Source organism: Panicum virgatum, chromosome 9N (assembly GCF_016808335.1).
Source record: "Panicum virgatum strain AP13 chromosome 9N, P.virgatum_v5, whole genome shotgun sequence".
NCBI lineage: Eukaryota > Viridiplantae > Streptophyta > Magnoliopsida > Poales > Poaceae > Panicum > Panicum virgatum.
The window spans coordinates 22560084-22573524 of NC_053153.1; the positions used below are offsets into that span (position 1 = coordinate 22560084).

The 13441-nt window shown below is 57.2% G+C and overlaps 1 protein-coding gene across 1 annotated transcript; it reads right to left on the minus strand.

Annotated features, from left to right (window-relative positions):
• Nucleotides 1-10742: 10742 nt before the first annotated feature.
• Nucleotides 10743-12301, minus strand: LOC120687561. The gene is made up of 2 exons (XM_039969574.1): nucleotides 11838-12301; nucleotides 10743-11616 (listed from the first exon to the last, which is right to left on the minus strand). The coding sequence occupies exons 1-2, from the start codon at nucleotides 12121-12123 to the stop codon at nucleotides 11099-11101; spliced, it is 804 nt and encodes a 267-aa protein (XP_039825508.1). The 5' UTR covers nucleotides 12124-12301; the 3' UTR covers nucleotides 10743-11098.
• Nucleotides 12302-13441: the final 1140 nt, after the last annotated feature.

A 13441-nucleotide genomic window follows, 5' to 3' on the forward strand; every position in this document is an offset into this window, starting at 1 on the left:
TGGAACGTCAGGCCGCCGGCGCGCGCGAACCGCCTCGGTTGGCTCCGCCCGCTCTCGACGAAGAGTTCGCCGTGGAACAGGTGGATCCAGAGATCCCAGTGCACCTCTATCCCAAGGTACCCCTCGCAGACGGCGACGAAGACCGCCGCCTACGAGATGGCGTTGGGGCTGAAGTTGTGCAGCTCCGCTCCGTAATAGTCACACAACGCCCGCATAAATCTGCTGACGGGGACGCCGAAGCCTCGCTCGTGAAGGCGCACGAAGCTCACGACGTAGCCTTGCGGGGGCTTCGGCTCGGTCTCGTCCGAATGCGGGGAAATCCACGCCGGCGCCCCCGAGTCGGTGTTCCGCGGCAGCAACCGGTCGGCGACCAGCTGCTCCAGAACCGCCACGGTGGCGGAGGACTTGCCCCACGGCAAAGGCTCCTGGATGTCCGACATCTCTGCGAGTCGAGGGGGGATGCGTGAGTGAAGGCTCCGAAACGGCTAAGGTTCTCTCTCTCTTTCTCCCTTTTTTTTCTCTCTCTCTCCTTCCTCTTCCTCCTTCCGCTCTTGGCTGCGGGCTCAGGATGCAAGGGAGGCGGAGAAGGCGAAGTAGGATGGAGGCAAATGGCCAGGTGAGCCCAAACACCCCCTTTCTTTTTGTTTTTATTCACCGTGACGGGCGCAGCCGCAGCCACGGCCCAAATCTACCGCATTGAATGCGGTAGATTTCGCTATTGCTGACGGTTGGGTCCCACGACCGCGGAGTCTCCCACGCGCGCACGCAGCAATAACTGTGGCACGGTAACCGGCGGGCGCGGCGCGACTGTTGCGCTATCCCATCCGTCAGCCGCCACCCACGCCGCTTCGTCTGCCCGAGGCTGCTGCGTGAAAAGGCGCGCCCGCACCGCACCGCACCGCACGAATCGGGCCACGTTGCCCACTACCAGCGGAAGACCCGCGCGCGTGACTCGTGACTCGCGACTCTGCGTCATTTTCGAATCAAGACGGAATATTCCTTCGGGAGTCCCTTCACCCCCGAAGGAATCGCATTCCGAGGCCTTACTGATCAGGGGTTCGAAGCCTGGCCATTCGGGGGGTTCGACAGGCGCCCCAGATCGCTAGAGTCAGGGACTGCTGGGATGTGCCGTACAAGCTACCCTCGAACGCGGAGTTCGAGACATCCTACGCAGTGTTCAAGGCCAGTCGAGGGTGCCTAGAAGGGGGATCCCATCGAGGGAGAGCATCGAGCCCTCGGACCCTATCGAATGGGTCCGAGCCCCGCCTAGCGAACCTTCGCAAGCGCTTTATGTGACGTGTCTATGGACCACGAGCCGACCCTTATCGAACGGGGCACGGACGTCCGCTTGAACAACCCGCTAATAGCTCACTGAAGCAGCCATAGCTCGCGGCCCGGGCATGGGTAGCATGACGCGCTTCACCCCTCCTCCCTGCGGAAGGGCGACGAGGGTCGTAATCGAAGTCGAGGGTTCCCCTGAACGCCTTCACACGGGCCTAGGCTCGGGGGCTCCTCGCACACCACGGTTCAAACCGCAACCTCGAATATGTCGACGACCGTCAATTGTGAAGCTCCACGTGTCTAACCAAACCCTCCGCTGTTGACGTGCGCTCTCCTGATGGTTAAGCTGAACGTCGGGCCGCTGTACCAGCACTGAGAACGCCGAGGCCGGCTGAAAGAGTGCCGATGCCGGCTGAAAAAGATGATGGGCAGCCGCCCCAATAAAGCTACCCAGTGGGACAACGTTTATAGCCCTTGGACGAGCACAAATTCTCCTCCAAGGCCTCGGGGGCTACACCCGCGGGTGCGCTGACGCGCCCCCGCGGAGGAGACTTCACGCATATTCGAGGGTCGTAACTCTTTGTACCCCCTATACCCTCGATCATCCTCCCCATAAAGGAGAAATGGGACTTTATTGCTCAATGCAAATAAAGATTACAAAGGGTTACCGGCGCGAAGCCATCGAAAGATACAAACACATTGCCACCTACGTGGCAATTTTCCCTGTCTTGGGGAGGAACGAGTGACGAAGAAAGGCACCGAGCCCCTGGCTGATGCAATGGCCAGGCTGCTAGGGATGCGAGGAGCAGCCCCCAGACCGCACGGGTCCAGTGGAATGCTCTCCTCGCAAGCCTTCTTCTAGTGTCTCCTCCACCGAAGACCACGCGGGGGGTCGAGCTGGCGGACAGCGCCCTCCGCACCGCCTCCCCGAGAGCAAACTTATTGCCGGGGGGGACGATGCGAAAAACAGCCACCAGACCTGGCGCTAGCGCTATGGTCAGGCGCCTCCATCACCCTTCAGGCTAGGGGACATCGCAGGAGCAGGACCCCACGGGCCCAATGCACTTCTGCTGATCCCACTTAAACTGAGGGATGGTGCGCACGCCCACTCCGGTCTTCCCCCACCGCTCGCAAGCATTCTTCCGGCGCCAAAGCCTAAAAAAGCCAGGCCGCCCCATCCGGGGGCCGATCACAAAAAGGCAAAGTAAACATTACAAGATTTAGGCGATGCTAGAAGAAAGAGCTAGGAGGTTGGAGAAGAAAGGGAACCCCACGACCCCTATTTATAGCTGCGCCGGGCACAAAGCTTCAAGCTTGTCGAAGAGCGGAGGCTTGTATCGCCCATGACGACACGGCGCTCCACGAGCAAAGGATGTCCTCGGTCACCGCGCCGAGACACGACCGAACGAAATAAAGCGGAGCTGAGCCTCTGGACGCTAAGTGGTGCAGCATCGGCTCTGGCCGGCTGCCCTCGAACGGCGCGCCGCAAAGCAACCAGGAACGCCGGGGCCAAGGCCCTACGTGCGGGACAGCACGATGAAAGCACCAGCTGCCAAGCAGCGGGCGCCACCGTCGCCCTGGCCCCCCCTCAGCGCGCGGACACGTCTTGTCCTTCAAACAAACAAACAAAGAGGCGCGCTCCTCAAAGTACTCCCCCCGCGGGCGTACTACCCCGACCGGCGTGTTGTCACATCCGCCGGGCTGGCGCTCAGGCGCGTCTGGCGGGTGTGCGGCATTGACTGATCACGTCAAAGGGGAAACCGCCGAATCACCCTTTGGCCGAATCCATTGACTCGACCAAAGCCTCGGGGGCTACTGTCGGGTACCACGATTAGGGACACCCTAATCGGGGTACTAAGATCGCTTTAAAACGCAAACACCTGTTAAAGCAACTGGGCCCACAAAGGCCCACGGCCTGCTTCCCATCCGGAAGAAAGGAAAGGACTCAATGAAGTCCAGCGTGCGGCCCATTCGCATCCCCCTCGAACCCGCGGAACGATCTCAGCCTCGCTCGAGGGTCCCTCTCGGGCCCGCCGGACAATCTCCGCCTCGCTCAAGGGTAGCGGATCTACCCTCGAGCGGGTGACTCATCTCCGCCTCGCTCGAGGGCTCCCCTCGGGACCCTCGACCGCGCAACACATCTCCATCTCGCTCGAGGGTAACGAACCTACCCTTGGGGGAGTAACTCATATCCGCTTCGCTCGAGGCCACCCCTCGGCACAAAGGACGAACGGCCCCGCTGCCCAACCGCTCGCCGTACGAAGGCATTAAAGGACAGCCACTCCGCCACGGCACCCGGGACAGGCGGCGTCAGGCCGCCATTCCCACAGTGGATGTGACCAGGGTCCCATCCGCTGACTCCGGTCACCGCTCTGCCATCCCGGATGCTGTAGCAGCACTGTGGGACTTGCGACGCGGGACAAGACGGGCTCGGCACTGCTCCCGTTACTATTCTGCCTACACCGACCGTCCGGACCCGCCGCCCGCTGGGGAAGGGGTCCGGCGACGTCACGTGTCCTTTAGAGAGGGGCGCTCAGCACGCACGGACGGAGTCCCCCAGACATCCCCCTTCAAGGAGTCCGGGACCTCCGCGTGTCCCCCGGACCTCCTAGTGTGCACGCCCGCACTCCGACCAGGGGGTCCGGGGCCGCCGCGCGTCCCGCTACCCCTACCGCTACTACTAGTGTATGCAGGACCCTAGTCCGCAGGGCCCACTGAACGCCACCGCGCCGTATATAGAAGACCATACATCAGCGACGACCATGCCGTCTGCAGGGGCTGGCAGGATGACCGGCGTGATCTTCGCAGGACCAAGGACGAAACCCAGGACGACTGCGACGCACGCCGCCTTCCCACAGTGTACTCCCTACAGTGTCCGACCACTGTACCCCACGATTCGGGGGAAAATGACGACTTCCACGCCACCACTCATGTGCGCCGGCCCTCCTTGTGACTATAAAAGGAGGAGGCGGGCTTCCTTTAGACGGGCGGGCTCTCTCGCTTCTCTCTCTCTCTGAGGACACTCAGACGCTTCCGGACGTGATCCATCATCGCTTACGCTCCGGCATCCCTATTCGCCACATTCAACCCCTCTTCTAGCAGAGACTTGGGAGCTTCCCTCCCTCTCTCGCCTTGCTTGTATCCCCTACTACAAGCACATCGGGTGCGAGATAATACAGTGCCCTCGCACACCCCCTTTGATGGACGTACGGCCCCGCGGCCGGAACTAGGATAAACCGTGCGTTACTGTGTTGCCTCTTGCATCATCATCTGGGACGAGGAAACACGCAGCATTTACTAGTTGGGATCCGGGCCCCCGGGTCGGGACACCGACACGTGGATTCCAAGGAATACAAGAAGCTCGTCGTGCTCCGGGGGCTGCTCGACCGGGATCGACCAAAGGCCGTGAAGGCAGCAGTCATGCAGTCACATAACTTGCCATTGTAGCGCTCTTCTGTATGTGTACAATAAGCTATTATAATGTCATCTTACTCTGCTGCACGCCTGCACTTCACTTAATCTCTGGTCATAAGTCTAGTAAAATGGTTGTTGAGGCTATGGATGAAGACCATGATATTTTGACAATAATATTGAAGTCAAAGACTTAGAATAAAATAGCAATGAATAGGTTAAAAATTGCAAGTTGGTAAAAGAAAGAAAGGGTAAAAGAGAGAGAACTTGTCTTTATCCATCCAGATTAACATTGTAGATTTTTTTACCAACATTTCATCCCCTTAATAATTGACACTATTTCATCCTTCTGCCCTTCCTCCAATCCTACCTCTTCAAGAAACATCTCGACAACACTCATATCCTCCACATTGTTCCTATCCAATATCCATTTATGCAATCAAATTCACATGGCGGAATTAAACTCCCTCATTAACAACAGTCAAAATTCCATCACTAATGCATAATCGACACAGCTGGGCCGGGCCGAGTCGCGTGACCTGGAAAACCAAGATCCTTTGTCTTCTATTTTGTTTGTTACAGAATGTAAGCGCTTCATGTTGAATGAATCAAAACAGGATGTTCATGTCGCTGGACAAATATGCTACATACATAGATAATGTGCTACAAGATATATGTGTTTAGGACATGTGTTAGTCATTGTCTGATAGATGTAACTAGTTCTTCTAGTCCAGCTCAGGTCAGCCCAAATCATGGGGAATCTCTAAGTAGTAGTACAGTACCAAATAAACTTGGCAGCATGATCGAAATGGCTCGTGCGCATAGGCATAGCTGCCACAGACCGGACTAATGACACCCGGCCTTTAATTCCATCCATAGACATGGTGGGGATAGATGAACCAATAACATTATCATCATCGGATTGACATTGGACAAACAAAGCACACGCATATATAGACAGATGATGTCCTAGTTGTTGGCGATCTCGACAGCCCAGATGCCGCCGGCGATCACCTGAACAACTTTGGCAACCCACCGAACAACTTTGGTGACCCACCGAACAACACACGCGAACTGGACTCACGCGAACTCTCTGGAACACAGCAAGAACACACGGAGTTGGTGCCGCTAATGCGCAGCGTTTTTGACTCTATTGATCACAATATATACAAGCACAAGTGGCTCTCGGCCACGACCACGACCAGCGTCATGCGCGCCACTCCTTCCTACTTGATCGCGCCATCCCACGACCGAACGAGTGGAGCGCTAAGCTTCAGCTATGACTCAACGAAAAAGACGATGCCACACCGCGAACAAAGCGCGATTCTGGCGTACACAACGCATCCAAAATGCATTCAGTTATTGGCCAAAAATATCAAATGCTAGCTAACCATGTCTCTGACGGAACAGGCTGAAACACAGTGAATTTCCAACATTCTCCCCCAAAGTCTGTTGTTTCAGCCCAGATTGATCACGCCAATCTTCTCCTGAAGCTCACAGAACTGTGAATGGCCAAGTGCTTTCGTCATCAGATCAGCGAGTTGCTCCTGTGAGCTCGCAAACTCCAGAAAAATGCTCCCCTTGTCCACACACTCACGAATAAAATGAAATTTAGTGTCGATATGCTTACTTCGATCATGCAGCACTGGGTTCTTGCTGAGAGCAATTGCAGACATGTTGTCCATCTTGAGTTGAGGCACTTGAGGATCATCTCCCATGACATCCTCAGCAGCCTCATGAGCCACACTGCCTGGCAGGCTGCAGCAGCGCCGGCAATGTACTTAGCTTCGCAGGACGAGAGCGCCACCACCCTTTGCTTCTGTGACTGCCAAGCCACTGCCTTGTGCCCAAGGAAGAAGATGATTCCTGTGGTGCTCTTCCTGTCATCAGTGTCTCCCCCCAAATCGCTATCACTGTAGCCGATCAGGTTGTTGTCGCCGCTTGACAGCTTGGGGTAGACAATGCCGAACTCGATTGTTCCGGCAATATACCGCAACAAGTGCTTCACTGCTGCCATGTGCCCCTGCCTGGGCTTCTCCATGAAACGACTCACAAATCCAACCGCGAACGAGATGTCCGGGCGAGTGTGAACCAGGTACCTGAGGCTGCCCACCAGACTGTGATACTCGGTGGCGTCTACCAACGCCGTCGTTCCATCCTTTGAGAGCTTTAGCCGTGCCTCCATCGAAGTATGGCAGGGATTGCACCCTCCCATGTTCGCCTTCTCCAGCAGCCTGCGAGCATACGCAGCCTGTCCGAGAGTGATGGCAGCCTCACCTTGATACCCAAGTAGTAGGACAACAACCCAAGGTCGCTCATCCTGAATAGGCGCTGCATCTCCCTCTTGAAGGCCTCGACACCGCCCTCCTTGGCTCCGGTGATGATCAGATCATCGACATAGACGCCGACAATCACCCGTGACGGCCCCTTCCCGCTGGTGTACATGTCGTGTTCACTCGTGCACCACACAAAACCAAGTTCGTGCAGGCTTGCATCTAGCTTCTGGTTCCACGCTCTGGGAGCCTGACGGAGTCCATAGAGCGCCTTCTTCAGACGCAGTACCTTCTGCTCGTGCCCAGCCGCTGTGAAGCCAGGCGGCTGTTGCACGTACACCTCCTCGGCGAGCTCCCCATTCAGGAATGCTGACTTGACATCCATGTGATGCACAAGCCAGCTCTCCTGAGCAACCACGGCAAGCAACATCCTCACCGACTCCATCCTTGCCACCGGTGCAAACACCTCGTCAAAGTCAATGCCGGACTTCTGGACGTACCCTTTTGCCACCAGGCACACTTTGTGCTTCACGATCACGGCCTGTTCGTCGCGTTTGAGCTTGAACACCCACTTGATCCCAATGCGCGCGGTGACCAGGAGGCAGGTCGACGAGGCTCCAAGTGTCGTTCTGCTCGATGGACGACAGCTCGTCGAGCATGGCCTTGCGCCACTCCTCCTCCCCCCGCGCCTCGTCGAATGAGGTGGGTTCACCATACACAGCAAGGAGTGGGCCCGCGTCGAGCTCCCTGCCTGCCTCACCAGGGACTGGGACGTCCCCAAGGACGTTGTCCAGCGCCCGAAATCACAGTGGCACGTCGTCCTCATGATCTGCATCCAGCTCCAGGTCACCCGACGGTGGAGATACGAACTCCACGTCCGTCGGTGGTCCCGGCACCGGGGTGAACGTGGTCAAATACTCGACGGTGAACGGCTCCCCCGAGTCGTTGTTCGCCATGGATGTCGCTGCATCATCCCAATTCGAAGCCCTTCCATCATCAAACACCGCGTCACGGGAGATCAAGACCCGTCCAGTGCTTTGAGCCAGATTCATAACTGATGAACACCATCGACTTACTGCGATCGTCCAGTTTCTTCTGATGTCCCCCGGCAACCTTCACATCGGCAGCACAACCGAAAGTGCGAAAGAAATGCGCAGCCGGTTTAGAACCATACCAGACCTCGTATGGGGTCTTTTCTTCCACGCTACGCGTCGGCGAGTGATTCAGCACAAATATGGTGGTGCTCACCGCCTCACCACAGAGCCATCCGGGCACCTTCATCCCCTTTATCATGCTGCGGGCCATCCCGAGCACAGTCTGGTTGCGCCTCTCCACCACGCCGTTTTGCTGAGGCGTGTACGGCGCGGTGAGATGATGCTGGATCCCTTGATTGGTGCAGGACTCCACAAACGCCCGCGCCGTGAACTCTCCCCCGTGATCGGTGCGCAGAGTGCCAAGCCTCTCGCCAGACTCGACCTCCAGGCACGTTTGGAGCTGCTTGATCGCAGCTGCGGCCTGATCCTTGGACGCCAACAGGATCAGCCACATGAAACGGCTCCTGTCGTCCACGACGAGCAAGAACAGTCGCTTCCCGTCGGGCGTCTCTGGCGTGATCGGACTGCACAGATCTGCGTGCACCAATTCCAGGGATCGCGACGCGCGGAACTTGCTCGCCGCCGGGAACGGTTGTCGACATTGCTTCCCAGCGAGGCAGCTCTCGCACACCTGCTCCACATGGTCGATGGCTGGCAGGCCACAGACCATGACCTTCTTCGACAGCAGCTGTAAGCCACGGAAACCAAGGTGCCCATACCTCGTGTGCCACTTCTAGGCGATGTCGTCCCTGAACGCCGTGTGACAAACCGATGTGCTGATGTTGAGGTCGAGAGTGTACAGCCTGTTGTCCGAACGCTGCACCTTTGCCAGGAGACGCCGGCGTTGATCCCAGACTCGCAGGACCCCTTCCTCGATCAGGATCTTGTAGTGGTCCTCATCCAGCTGGCCGAGGCTGATTATGTTGGTCGTCAGCTTGGGGATGAGGTACACTCCAGGCAACCTCTGATGTTCGCCGTCTTGCAGGTGAAGAGGATCGTGCCGCGCCCCTTGATGTCGACCACCGAGCCGTCGCCGAACCTGACGGTGCCGTGCACGCTAGTGTCGAGGTCGGAGAAGGATGACCGCTCCCCGGTCATATGGTTCGTGGCATCCGTGTCAAGGATCCACCGCGTGCACCCATCGCGGTTCTTCTCACCGAGCTATACAAAGAGCTTGTCCTCGCGGATGTGTACCTCCTTCGTTCCTGCAGCCGTTGCAGCAGGCGACGCCAACGCCACGTGCGCCACCGAGTAGGCGAACACCCAGCGTGCACGCACCCCTCCTTCACCAATCTGGGCGCGGACCTGTTCTTCCGGGTCGATGGTGATGGAGGTGATTTCCACCAGAAGTGCGCCCTCCTCTTCGACCTCGGCTGCATGGGCCTGCTCGTCACGTTTCTTCTTGCGGCACTCGCAGGCCCAGTGGCCCTTGTTGCTGCAGTAACGACATTCATCGCTCGCGATGTCGCCGTTGCGTTCGCGACCGGCGTCGCCACCAGGCTTCTTGGCGCCGCCACCGCGCCCACCGCCACGGCCTCCTCCGCGACCGTGCCCGCGGCTTCCACCGCCCCCCCCCCCGGACCCGCTCGATCCAGGGTTGCCAGAGCTCGACGAGCCGCCGGAGAGCTGCAGTTTCTTGGAGACACGCGCGACCAGCTCCTCCTCCGTGAGGTTGAGCCGCGTGATGTTGTTGCCGCCGCCGCTGAGGTCGTGCCGTTCCTCCGCCGCCTTCAAGCGCCCAACCAACTCCTCCACGACAGAGTCTCCAGATCGAGCAGTGTCTCGATCGACAAAGCGATCTGGTGGAAATGTGGGGGAAGGGCCTGCAGGAACTTACGCACAACCGTCGGTTCGGAGTTGTCGTCGCCGAGCGTCCTCAGCTGCTGGACGAGGGTGCTGATGCGCACAGCGAACTCGTCCATGCTCTCGCCGTCCTTGAAGATGAGGGCGTCGAACTTCCTCCTGAGAGTTTGCGCCTTGGCCCTGCGGACGCGCTCGATGCCGAGGTTCGCTGTCTTGATGTCTTGATGTCGTCCCAGGCTGCCTTGGCGCTCTCCTTGTTCGCCATCACTACCACCATGTCGGCCGGGACCGACTTGCAGATGGCCTCCAAGGCCATCATGTCTTCGTGGTCGGAAACGTCGTCGTAGTTCACGGCCTCCCACAGGCTGCGCGGGCGGAGCATCACCTTCATCATCACCGACCACTCGGCATAATTGGTCTTCGTGAGCATCAGCCACCCCGTGTTGCCGATCTCCTTGACGACCTGCCGTTCGACGACGACTCGCTCGCAACGCCTCGCCCGGAGCAGCGGCAGCGAGGGCGACACACGGCGCCTGCTTCCCGACGGCGTCCGTGACGCCATGGCCACTCCCAGAACGCGATAACCCCTCTGATGCCAATTGTTGGCGATCTCGACAGCCCAGATGCCGCCAGCGATCACCTGAACAACTTTGGCAAGCCACCGAACAACTTTGGTGACCCACCGAACAACACACGCGAACTGGACTCACGCGAACTCTCTGGAACACAGCAAGAACACACGGAGTTGGTGCCGCTAATGCGCAGTGTTTTTTACTCTATTGATCACACCACGAACAAAGCTCGATTCTGGCGTACACGACGCATCCAAAATGGATTCAGTTATTGGCCAAAAATATCAAACGCTAGCTAACCATGTCTCTGACGGAACGGGCTGAAACACACTGAATTTCCAACACTAGTGTCCTTGCAGAAGCTTTAACCAGTTAGAGCACCTGGAAGAATCTGGAACCATTATAGGCCCTTAGGTAAACTTAGAAATACCTTACAGAAGCATGGTTTACATATGCAATGACTTACATAGAAGTGCAATTTGTTGCACATATGCATGCCTTGAAAAAGCACCCCCACAACTACAACTTGAGCATTCTTCAGCAGAAGGAACTAACACAACTGCACAAGCGAAGGATACATAGGCATAGGCGAGTCCTTTTTATTTTAGCAGCAGGACAACTTTCCCTAAATAGGGTTGGTGGCGCTGCATGGAGGACACCAGATTCAGAGGAGGTCGGCACTTGGGATTACCAGCTCATGCCCCTCAGGTAGATCCACAAACAATCTGCCATCAAAAACTTCATACTCGACAGAGAGTTCCTCATAACATCCTCTTTTGCTGCCCTTAGGAGGATAGAACACAAACACTTTTCCATTGACCACTTTGTAATCTGCATAGACTTTTCTCAAAAATCTGTCTCCAGGTCTGAGAAGAACCGTTGTCGGTGACTCGCCAACCTTCTTCGCAATCATAACAACATGGCCATCAGGATTAGCACACTTCTCCCTGAGCTTTCCATCAGCAAATTTGTTTATTGCCAATTTGAAGCGCAGATTATCATTGTTGGTACGGTGGACAAGCCGCGCAGTGTCCTTGAATTTGTTGAACCGGCGAACCATCTCATCCCGGTCACGCTTCTGGTTAAAAAACTTGCACCAGCGCTCATACAGGGCCCACATGGCTTCATCCGATTCAAGGTCCTTCTCTTGTGCCACGAATTTTGCTTTGGGCATGAGTACCTCTATAAACAAACACAGGGCCGAATTTACCAGATGGGTTCAGAGGAGCAAAGGCGTCATGTTTAATTAAAAAGATAGCGGATTCTCGCGTGCTGCAAAATGTTAAATCTTGCGGAAGCAATTCTGTCCCCGTTCCCAGACTATGATGTGATGCACGAGGGTGCCAAATTTCCTGTTCTAACCTGCTAGCTAGCCGCTATGTTCAGGGAGCTATCGGATTTACCATTTAACCGGATTCCGGGGCCGATCCCGCCGTTGATGGCCCGGGGAACTGCAGACGCGGCGGGGGGAGTTGCAGCCGCGGCGGGGGGAGGTGAGCCGGCGGCTGAACGATGCAGGAGAAGATCTGCGGCGCCAACACGATCTGGAGCAGGAGATGCCGCCGCCGTCGCCCTCGCCTTGGGAGGCAGGGCGGCCTGCTCAGCCACACGGGCAAAGCGACCTGTGGCCGCCGCAACTGAGCGGGCGGCACGGGCGACCAGCAAGAGCATGGAAGCTTTCGATGGCATGGTGAAATGAAAGGATAGATCTGGATCCGGATGGGGGCGAGGTGCGTCGGCGTCCTCCTCCTTTCTGCGCGGCGGAGGAAGCGCACCGTCCCCGTGGACGGGGACCTGGTGCTGTTTCTCGGCCCCGGCGCGCGCGCATGGACGCAAGGTGGCTCGCACAGCTTGCGGCAGTAGCAGAACGCCGGAACACGTGTGCGATGCGTGACATGCCCTCGTGTTTTGTACAAATTCGTGTTGCTAACTTGCTAATTATATATGAAGGTATTTTATTACTTTTTTGAATTCCATTCAGAGAGTTAGCATATTTTTCGATTTCACGAACTTTTTGTTGTCGTTCAATGGTAAGTGAGTCTACTGCTTCCTGATCGAATCCCTATCACAGCATAACGCCTTGGACAGCGGCAGCGGCAGCAGCACCCACGACAAGCAGCGGCAGCTAGAGCACACAAAGCAGCGGCCGCCGCCGCGGCCACCGTCCGAAGCGCCTGTGGCCCCGTCGTCGCAGACCCAGGCCACCGTCGGCAGCCGCGAGCGCGGGCGCGCACCGGCCACCGGGCCGAGCGACAGCGAAGGATCAGGCAAAGGCGAGGAGGCGCCCGCGCGCGGGCCCTGCGCGAAGGCGGCGTCAGCCAGCGTGGGCGCGTTCGGTCCCGTGGTAGGGTTGTCCGTGGTGGCCGCGGTGTCCATGGCGAGGCTGCTCGGGGGCCGCGTCTGGGCCGTGGCCTGCGCGTGCGCGTGGCTCGCCACGCTGTCCAGGCTCCTCCGGCGCCGGGAGGCGCGGGCGGCCGGCTCCGCCATGGCCGGGAGCGGCGGCGGTGAGGAGGAGGCGGTGGGTAACGTGGATTCCAAGGAATACAAGAAGCTCGTCGTGCTCCGGGGTCGAGCTTAAAAATGGCTGCTCGACCGAGATCGACCAACGGTCGCGAAGGCAGGGGCGAAGCTAGAGCATAGTGGACCCGAGTGCACACCTCAGTATACACGTGTAAAAAAATCTCATTCCTTGAAAAATTTAGATGTTAACCATTGAATCTTTGTTTTTTTTTCCCTGATGCACGTGCACTCGGCAAGCCCAAGGTGGCTTCGCCCTTGCGCGAAGGCATAGATTGTACTAGGAGTAGGAGCTCATGCAGTCACGCAGGGTCGGTCCTGAGATTTTAGGAGCCAAGGCGAACCTAAACATCAGGGCCCTTTAAGAGTAATAATTATTAATATTTGATAATAAAATAATGATGTTGTGCATTGTGAAAATATTCATACTAGATAATAGACATTCACATGAAACCCAATTATTCTTTTTTTTAAGAAAGACATCAAAAAA